This window comes from Falco cherrug, chromosome 7 (assembly GCF_023634085.1).
Source record: "Falco cherrug isolate bFalChe1 chromosome 7, bFalChe1.pri, whole genome shotgun sequence".
Classification (NCBI taxonomy): domain Eukaryota; kingdom Metazoa; phylum Chordata; class Aves; order Falconiformes; family Falconidae; genus Falco; species Falco cherrug.
In genome coordinates, this window is record NC_073703.1 from 6,734,631 (window position 1) to 6,744,933 (window position 10,303).

The 10,303-nt window shown below is 43.1% G+C and overlaps 1 protein-coding gene across 1 annotated transcript in view; it reads left to right on the forward strand.

The window, feature by feature from the left end:
- Positions 1-9,960, forward strand: part of CHSY1 (chondroitin sulfate synthase 1) — a 77,744-nt gene extending 67,784 nt beyond the window's left edge. The window contains exon 3 of the mRNA XM_055716487.1: positions 6,860-9,960. Within this exon, the coding sequence (XP_055572462.1) occupies positions 6,860-8,452 (1,593 nt within the window). The 3' untranslated portion in view covers positions 8,453-9,960. The remainder of the gene's footprint in view (positions 1-6,859) is intronic.
- Positions 9,961-10,303: the final 343 nt, after the last annotated feature.

A 10,303-nucleotide genomic window follows, 5' to 3' on the forward strand; every position in this document is an offset into this window, starting at 1 on the left:
ACTGCGGAGTGTTAAAGTGTGGAGTTGACAACAAGGAAAAGAAATCCCGGGATGCTGTCTATTCGGTGGGCCAGTATTTTGGCATCACCCCTGAGTCTGGCCTTGAAATGAACAGATCAGCAGCGAGTCCTGTATCCCTGGTTTTGTTTGGATCTGGGACAGAGGCTGTCCCTCTCAGCTGGAGTGGGAGAGCTGAATCATTTGCCCCGTGGGTCGAAGCTTTAACTTGAGCAAGGGAGAGCCATGTGCAGAACAGCAGTGTGCACCAGGGCTCGTAATTTTGACATTATGCTAGAAACAAATTTTGAGCACACTTTCTCGAGCAATAGCAATGATAATTAGTCATTAGCACCTATGATGTTCTGCTTCTTTAATAGCTGTAGCATAGAACATATGTTAATATTTAGTGGCGTTTTATTTGGTTTTGTTTCTGTTAAATCAGAACCTTTTGGATGAAAATGCTGCAATTCCATCCAGCTCTCCTAAGGTCTGCACAGTTAAATCCAAATATTCTAAAATGGCACGCTCTGTTTTATCTGGTTACTCCTAAGGTACAAAATGCTTTCAGGTTATTTTCTGCTTTTTGCTTTAAAAACATAAATCTGTGTCTCTAGAGAAGCAGTTCCAGGCTCCATGGAGTGCACAATGGCACCTGTGTAGTTTTTGTGTCAGCTGCACCCAAGGGGAAGGGTGTTTCACTGAATGGGCAGCCGCCTTCTTTTGAGAGCGTTGCGTGATTGCATTAGTCTTTCTTTTCTGTACACACCAGGTCTAATACAACTTGTCCCCCTTATCCAAAATAGGGGAGACCTGAGGAAGTAATCCTTGCTGCATTACTAAGAGGAGACCAGGATCCTGTATCCTTGTTTAGAGCAGGAGGATGAAGTTCAGTTTAATGCAGGGTCAGGGGGAGGGAAGTTTTCCTCTGCTTCATAGCTGGAGGATCTCGGTTCGCGAGTGCGGTGGATTGCTCCCACGTGTAGGTTTTGGTAATGAGATCGTCAAGCTCAGGGTCAGAGGTGAAGTACATGATGCCAGTTTTGAAGACACATTCATTTTTGCAGGTTTTCTTCTTTCTGTTGCCAAGCTGCAAATACTTTAAAGGCTACTTGGTTTGAGAAACTGTAAATGAATGAGTAATTTTTAAGCTCTTCTACTTGCTTGAACAAGAAAGGGTTGGGAGAAGGGCAGTTGTTTAATTAAACAGCTACTTGGTACTGTTAACAAAAGATTGAACTCGAGCAGTAACTCTCCTAATTTACAGATTCCTTGGGAATTCAATGACCTTGAGTTTGCTGTGCTTGAAACTTGCCTTAGATACTTGGCTTCTGTTCTTGACTGCTTTGGAGAGGAGAGCGGTGCAGAAGGCACCGCGAGGCTCTTGAGTGAGACAGGCGCTGTTTCGCTTAGTATCGTATAAGAGCCAATTGTGTTGTACAAAATAAAGCTCTTGCTTCAGAACATGCCTGGAGTTATTGCACTCAGAGGTCGCAGTATATCACAGCTGGATCTGCCTCTGCTTCTCCAGCAGTCTGCTGTGGAAATTTTGAGTAGGCTGTTTGGGATGTCCAGCTGATTTTCTTACCCCTTTCTAGCTTATGAAACAAAGTAAATGCGAACCAGTGGTACGTGATGAAATTTGTGCGAGAAGTAACTCATCTGAGGAATCACATCGTTTAATCACTCTGCAGAGCTCGGGGCTTTGCTTGTCAGCTGAGAGGGAAGTCTGACCTCCCGGTGCCGAGTGGTGTTTCCTGCATCCTTTCCTGTAGTGGCAACTGGGGAGGTTACAGGAATGATCGAGTGGCCAAGTTCACTGGAAATGAGTGTTTATCCATTACTTCCCCGTGTTTGTCTCCACCATAATAATTCTGCCTAAGAGTGACTTCAGTCATGTCAGTGGTTAGCTGTGGGATCACTCGTAAAGCATTGGGATTTAAAATGAAAAGATCATCGTTAATAAGAACCCTGAATACACAGAGTTGTATCCAGGGGAGGTCACTTCGGTCTCCCCCCCCACCATAGGCAAGTCAGCAGTAAGACCCACTGCTCCTTCCCATGGGATCTAGGTGCAAAATATTTTATCAATTTACCTATATCAGTAATTTAAAAACCAGAAAACTGCTCTGTTTTGGTTAATCGCTCCAAAGTGGCAAAGCTGTGTTAGTGCAGCTACAATTATTTCATACAGTTACTTGGGATGTGGGTAAAAACATCTTTCATTTCACTTCCAACCAACCAACAGGAGTTGCCCCCTTGCACTGCTACAGCTGCATCTCTGGGAGGAGGAGCGAGGCGGAGATGCGGGCGAGCATCCTGCAGTTTTGGCAGCAGAGCTGTGGGGCAGGGTAGGGGCTGTTACTCCCACAGGAGAGCAGCGCTGCTCCAGCTGCAGAGGGGGACCTGCATGCATGCTCATCCTCCCCCCGAGGTGCTCGGGAGTTAGGTGACATTAGCCATCTTTCAAGCTTTTAATTAGCTTGGCTTTGTATTTAAAGCACATCTAGGGCATTTTGAAGCCTGCCATACGACATGTCTTGTCCATGATTGCTTTTCACGAGGCTTGCGGGGCTGCGTTTTCTGGGCTGTGGTAGTACAATCTGGAGCTGTGAGAGAAAGCCCTCAGGGGCTAATCCGTGGCTGCGGGCCAGTTTCTGCATAAACTGGTCTTATTTTTAAAGTCCATTTTCTCCAGTACACTTTTTTTGGCCTGCAAAAGACTTCTTCATTTAAAACGAAGAACGTAACACTCTCTCCTTTCAGTTGGTCTTTTGGACACGAGCCAGTAGTGCCCACAACAGCTGTACCACAGTTTAAACATTCAGTCTCTAATGGTTTGGGGAACATTAGGGTTTTTAAGGCTTCAACAGGTCTAGAGTAAATAGTGGTCAATAAAGAGTAGCTCTTCTTTGTATCCCTACGCTCTCAGTGCTCTGCACTAGAATAAAGCATGCTTAGAATATAATCATTGCAAAATTAATACCCATGAAAGGTTCTTTTTTTTGAAAAGATTCATAGAGAAACCTGTTTCACTAAAAGAAGAGTTTGCAAGAGTTCAACTCACAAGAGTCTGGTAACAGGCATGGGGAAGTTTGCACGTAATGTCTGTTAGAGACGTGCATGTTCTGGGCTTGTGTCTTTCCCCAAGTGTGTGCTTAACGGCTGCTACGTGGGGGGAATAAATTACAGGTATTACTTTCTCTGTCATCTTCTCCCACCCACCTACTAATGATGTACACAAGAGATAATTAGGAATTTTTGTCTTCCTTATGGCTTGCCAGTGTTGCATGGAATCAAAAGCCCACAGGTGCTAATAGGTAATGCTTAGCAATAGTGTTTTGGACCCAGATGAGGTAGAAACTACTTTAGCAGTGATGGGCCATAGTCAGGCGTTGTCCTTGTTAGTGACTGAACCCAGTGCCGAGGACTAGCTCTGCCCTAAAGATTTAAGCAAATTAATGTTGGTAGACCTGTCAAACTGCATGGAGGGAGCTGCTCATTTCTTCCAAGTTTTGTAGATGTGGGTGAGAAAACACAAATCCGTGTGGGGCTCCTTATTGTGAGGGAAAACCCGCGGGCTTCGCAGTGCTTCGGTGGCATTGGGCTGGTATCTGCAGGCACCTCAGCCCAGGAAGGGTTAAATTGCTCTGTTGGCCACTTGCCGCTTGGACTTCATTTACAGCACTTCATGCCACTGCAAGAACAGTTTGTATAGTCGTTGTACTCTCTGTAGGGAATCGGTTAACTCCTTCTGATACCCTTCCCTGTGTTTCCTTCTGGCGGTGGCGTGGGGTGTACTTTGGTTCCTGGTGGGGGACCAGGGCTGCAGGACGCTGGCACGTCCCCTGCCCGCTGCAGCTTGCTGAATGTGAGGAGACAAGAGGGATGCTGGAGTAGGAGAGGGGGAAACTTCCTTGGAAAAACAATGAAAGTGCTAGCCTTGCAAGGCATTCTTCTGAAAAATAGGATTATATAAAAGCCTGGCTGCTGTGGTGCTTCTCATTAGTTGTACTGCAGGGCTGGCCAGAGCACAGCATTTGTTACAGTTGTCACCTCTTTGGCTGGAGCAAGGTGGACGTTAATAGATGTTTCAGTTGTAAATTGCTTTGTGTTGAAGCACCAGTAAAGTCTTGCTGAGATCTGTTTTATTTTCAGTTCAGTTTTCAAAGTTAGCTGGTGTTTGGAAGAAGCAAGAAGTAGTATTAAAAGTTCAGAAGTTAACCAGCCTCGCTGAGAGGTTACTTCTGCATGGCAAGCCAGAGCTTTAAAATACGCTTGTTAGTTTTATTTAGGGCCATTTGCTCAGGGTTCATATCTTTACTTCCATTGGGAAGTTTCATAACATTTTCCTACCCATCGGTATTCTATTAAAACGTTGTTGTGTAATCAAAAAGCCTTTCTGCTTTTCATGGTTTTGTCTTGTAGCGGATTCAGAATGCCCTAGATGGCAATTCTGGAATAAATGCATTCAGGCTGCGTGGTCTTGATTTTGTTTGCTTATAAATTCAAAACAAGATTTGAAATTAAGTCCTATTGTCAGTTTTCCTTTATACAATAATTGCCTAATGATGTGATTTAAGAATTTTTATCTAATGTGACAATACTCCTGGAAAAGTGTGCCTATAGTTGTCTCGTAGTTAAAATGCCAGTGAAATCTGTTACTGTACACATTTAATACTTCTAGTTCTATACATACAGTGTTAGAAAGGATAGATCAGTGGAGTCGGTAAAAATGTATGTGGGGTCCTACAGTGTCGGACTGGCCTTGCTCTTGCAGTGTGAGCCCTCCATTCTAATAAATTGTGCTTACAGGTCTGGCTGTAATGAGCGTGATTTGAGGTCTCCTAGAGCCCTTAACAGAAGCAGCAGAGGTTCAAAGTGTGGATAAAAAGTAAAGTGTTACTAGAGGAAACAATACAGGGATACAAATTAAGGACAGTCTTTGGGTGAGTAGAAAAACATGCTTCTTGGGAAAGGCGAGGTGCGTTCAATCTAGGCAATGCTGGTGAATATAGGATTGGATCAACTAACCTCTGCCCGTAGCGCTCCTTCAAACCTTGCAAGACTTCTGAGGGATATACATCTCGACAGGCAGCTCACCTGTGGCTTGCCAAGAGGCCATCACCAAGACGTTCTCCTTTGGCTGCGCTGCTCTGTGGGATCTATCTAATAAGAGACAGCCTCTGGCCCGAATTGCTCACAGACAGCACGAAAGCCGCAGGAATCACTCGGGGGAGAGTGGGCAAGAAGGTGAGCATGAGCAGGAAGGGAGAAGGGGTCAGGGATTGGTGACGACCCATGAAGAAAATGGCCTTTCTTCCTCAGTCCAGCTGAAATTCCTCCCTCCCTTCTTTGTAATGAATTACATTTTCAGATTAAACCTCGTGCTGCCCATTTCAAGTAGACACAGCTTGCTCCTGTGCCGTCCGCAGCGATACGCTGAATTTCAGGTTTCAGTATGCGCCCATCTGGTTTGTTAAGATAGCGGCAATTAAATCCAGGTGTAAGTTTATCCCTTAGATTCGATGTCTGTCCACAATAATGGGAAAAATGCAACTGAAGGCCTAATAAAACAGGATTTCTGCTGGGTCTGAACAGCTGGTAGAAGCATCACTCGTGCTGTCTGTTAAAGGGAGGCTTTCTGTGCTTGTGACTTTCCTTTTAGTGCTCTGTTTAATTGCCATCGTATTTGAATCATTCTCTCTTCTGTTCATCTTTCGGGTTTTAGCTCTTTGCTAATCTTCATAGCCTTTTTACTTGTGCTTTATTGACTGCATTACCTACAGCAGATTCTGCTGCCAATAACATAGATTGGATCCTGTATCGAATGAAATTGTCGTGTCAGCTCCTCTGGCAGGTTAATGGAATTTTTGTTGTGACATGGAATGAGCCCGTGAGCTTTTAAAATGTCCATTATCTAGGCTGGTATAGAACTTCAGCCTTGAGGTTGGTTTTTTTTCTCTAGGTTTTGGGGCTTTTTTCAGCTTATTTTCCACGTTATCATCCTGGTTTGCACATGCCTTTTATTATATCAGCTATTGCCTGAGCTACCGAGAGCTGTAAAACTGGTTTGCTTGCTTTTCTCAAGTCGTAGCTTTCCGTAAGGCTTGTGAATCTAATCTTGGCTCACTATCTTCCGTGTTTTGAAATAGCAATTTCCACTTTAAGGATGTTTTTATTCTAGTGTACATATGCATCGTGTATTACCTGCCTTCTGGAACTACTGCTAGGAATCTCAGGTGCATTTTACTTTCTATTGACATTTTAAAATTAGAGAGGAACTGTAGCTTTGCATTGCAGCACTTGAGATAACATATTTGGCATCTTGACTAAAACATTCCGCAGGCTGGATTTTTAATGCCTAAACAGCATTTGGGTGTAACGGAAAAGGTGTCGTCATACTTGCTTACTATGTACATGGCATCCTTTGTTATTGTTCTTTATTGTTATTATCATTATTATTAAAGCCCATGGGAAGCAGATGAATAATAGGAGTTTTGTAGTGAACGCTGAATGGTTTATTTTTTCCTGGTGATGCTGTGTTGTCGTGAAAAAATGAGCTTACAATCCACTCACTGCTCTGTTGTTGGACCAACGGTGCTATCTCTAGGATGGGCTGTAGTAATCCTGAATCCACGGTAGATGTTTCTTTCACCAGTTTACAACGAATAATCCTCTTAATTTCCTTGAATAGAAGCTGGTATCGCTACAACCTGTGCCTAAACCCAAGAACAGCATATTCGGAAAGCCTTCTGGCCCTGCAAGCCAGGAGGAGTTTTTCTCCCCGAGGGGGCTGCGTGGGCTGACTTTCACAAGGACAGCGCTGCCGAGGTGCTAACTTCTCCTTTCTCTCTTCTAGATGCAGCAGCTGTTTTATGAAAATTATGAGAAGAACAAAAAAGGCTATATCCGAGACCTGAGGAACAGCAAAATACACAGGGCTATAACGCTGCACCCCAATAAGAATCCCCCGTACCAGTACAGACTTCACAGCTACATGCTGAGCCGCAAGATAGCCGAGCTGCGCCACCGGACTGTACAGCTGCACCGGGAGATTGTCCTGATGAGCAAATACAGCAATACAGAAATCCACAAGGACGACCTGCAGCTGGGGATGCCACCCTCCTTCATGCGATTCCAGCCCCGCCACCGGGAAGAAATCTTGGAGTGGGAGTTTCTTACGGGAAAGTATCTGTATTCGGGTGCCGACGGGCAGCCCCCTCGGAGAGGCATGGACTCTTCTCAGCGTGAAGCGTTGGACGACATCGTTATGCAGGTCATGGAAATGATCAACGCTAACGCTAAGACCCGGGGGAGGATCATAGATTTCAAGGAAATACAGTATGGCTATCGCAGAGTAAATCCGATGTACGGAGCAGAGTATGTTCTTGACTTGTTGCTTCTGTACAAAAAGCATAAGGGGAAGAAGATGACCGTCCCCGTCAGGAGGCACGCGTACTTGCAGCAGACGTTCAGCAAGATCCAGTTTTTGGAGCACGAAGAGATGGATGCCAAAGAGCTGGCCAGCAAGATCAACCAGGATTCTGGATCCTTGTCTTTCCTCTCCAACTCGCTGAAGATGTTTGTTCCCTTCCAGCTCAGCAGATCAAAAGTAGAGAGGAAGGAACTCAAAGACAAGAAGATCAACATCCTGATTCCTCTCTCGGGACGTTTCGACATGTTTGCAAGGTTCATGGGGAATTTTGAAAAGACGTGCCTCATTCCAAACCAGAACGTCAAGCTGGTTGTCCTGCTTTTCAATTCCAACTCCAACCCTGACAAAGCGAAACAGATCGAGCTGATGAGAGATTACCGCTCCAAATACCCCAAGGCTGACATGCAGGTTTTACCAGTGTCGGGGGAGTTCTCAAGGGCACTGGCTCTGGAAGTCGGATCTTCTCAGTTCCAGAACGAGTCTTTACTTTTCTTCTGTGATGTTGACTTAGTCTTTACCACAGAATTCCTCCAACGGTGTAGAGCCAATACAGTTTTGGGTCAACAAGTATACTTTCCCATCATTTTTAGCCAGTATGATCCAAAGATTGTTTATAGTGGAAAAGTTCCTAGTGACAATCATTTTGCCTTCACCCAGAAAACAGGTTTCTGGAGGAACTATGGCTTTGGTATTACCTGTATTTACAAAGGTGATCTTCTTCGAGCAGGTGGCTTTGATGTCTCCATCCAGGGTTGGGGCCTTGAAGACGTAGACCTGTTTAACAAAGTCATTCAAGCTGGCTTAAAAACTTTCCGAAGCCAAGAAATTGGAGTAGTCCATGTGCATCACCCTGTTTTTTGTGACCCTAATCTTGATCCAAAACAATACAAAATGTGCTTGGGGTCCAAAGCTTCAACTTATGGGTCCACACAACAGCTGGCTGAAATATGGTTTGAAAAAAATGACCCAAATTTTGGGAAAAGCAGCAATACTAATGGCTCAGTGAGGACAGCCTAATGTCCAGCTATGCTGGAAAAGACTTTTTTTTAATTATCTAATTTATTTTTGGGAAAATGTTTTTTGATAATTCACTTTTAAAAGACCACACAGGATATATTTTAGAAATCATCATTGTTTTCTTACAAAGCGCTCGTTTTGAGAAGAACAAGGCCGTTGGTTTTTTTGTTGTGTTTTTGGTTTTGAACAAAACTGTGATCAATATTTGCCTTCAAACAAAAAAAATTGTTTAAGCATTATCTGACCGATGAGCGGAAATCTGACTTGAATTAGAATTTCCTTATGAAACAAAAGATTGTTTCGTACCTTTTCCGTTGCTGTCTTCGTTGCTGGGATTCTGTAAATTGGGACCTGAGCGTGCAAGCCAAGTGACAAAATGGTGTGTCTAAAATGTTTTGTTGTGACTGCTACCGTGCAAAGATTCTGCTTCTTTTATTAAGGATAGCCATTATTTTTTAAGTTGCGTTAGAACAAAACGAATGGGTGTGGCGCTGGTAAAGGTATTGATCACAGGAGGGTGGTTTTTTCCAAATGGCTGATTATTTCAGTTTAAAAATACACTTCCACTTATTATGGCCAGGCGACTTCAAGGGAGGGAAGAAAGTAAGCACAACCTGCTAGCCAGTTAGTCCTCGTAGAAATTTTTGTCTTTTGTATTTGGTCCATATATATGGATGTCATGTTTTAAGAATCCGTGGTGGGTTCTGTGTGTTGTCCTCAACCGCTGTGCTGATGTGATCAAGAAATGCTGAAGCATCGTGAGGGAGGGGAAGAGGACGGGAAATGCGAATCTCTTGCAGCAAAGCGACAGTACGCAACGAACAATTAGAGATCCCTAACGAGAACTTTGAAAAATCTCCTATACCGAGGGTACTGCACCTGATTGCATTGATTTTGTTCAGTCGGTTATGTGATGTTAATGGGAACAATTATTACATTTGATTACTAGTTTTGTTTTGGGATTATTTTTTTCTGTATCTGATAGACTGTTAATTTATTTAATATCCATTGTTTTAGGTTCTTGACCTTTCCTTGAATATCTGTTAGTCTTTTTAATATTTTATATATATATATATGTGTGTGTAAATATATATATATATATTAGGAATGTATTGCATCTTCTCTCTGATAAGGTAGTGTACATCATACTTGCAGTAAATGATCTCCAAAGATTACTTTCTAAAATATTTTTTCATGGATCTTTTTTCCCAAATTTCTTTAACGTTTTTGGAATGACTTCAGCAAGCGTAGGAATTTTTTTGGTGTTCTAAGCGGAACTGGGGATGGGGAGGCCGAATACAAGGAAGGTGTGATCCCTATGAATTAACACCTAGCAAGGTAAGAGAAAATACACAAAATAAAGTGCCTTAAAGCCAGAAAGGGAACCCTTTACACTGAGATTCAGACAGTGAATGGACATTGTCGTTGAAGCAGATGATTTATTGGGACGTACCTACCTGTAAATATCTTGCTCAGCAGAAACAAAAAATAAAAACCAGCGAACAATATATTTTTCTATCGTATCCTCCAGCACCATTTTGTCTCATTGCTCTCAGTTCCACTTTGCCTACTCTTTGGGAAGTGGAGACTCGTGAAGGAACGGAGAGAAACCGATGCTTAGGTTGTTGCCATGTTTGAAGGGATGTTACGGAGTAATTGCTATTCCAGTAGAAGAAAAAACCATTGTTTACACGTGTATGGAATATGAACTGCAACTAGTGTAGAGTCGATGTCTTATAATGTTCATCGTTTTTTGGTGACAGTCCCAAGGATGTAGGTACTTGGATGGATTCAGTGCATGGAAAAGCTTCTTTTTTTTTTTTTTTTTTTTTTTTTTTTTTTTAAGACTTG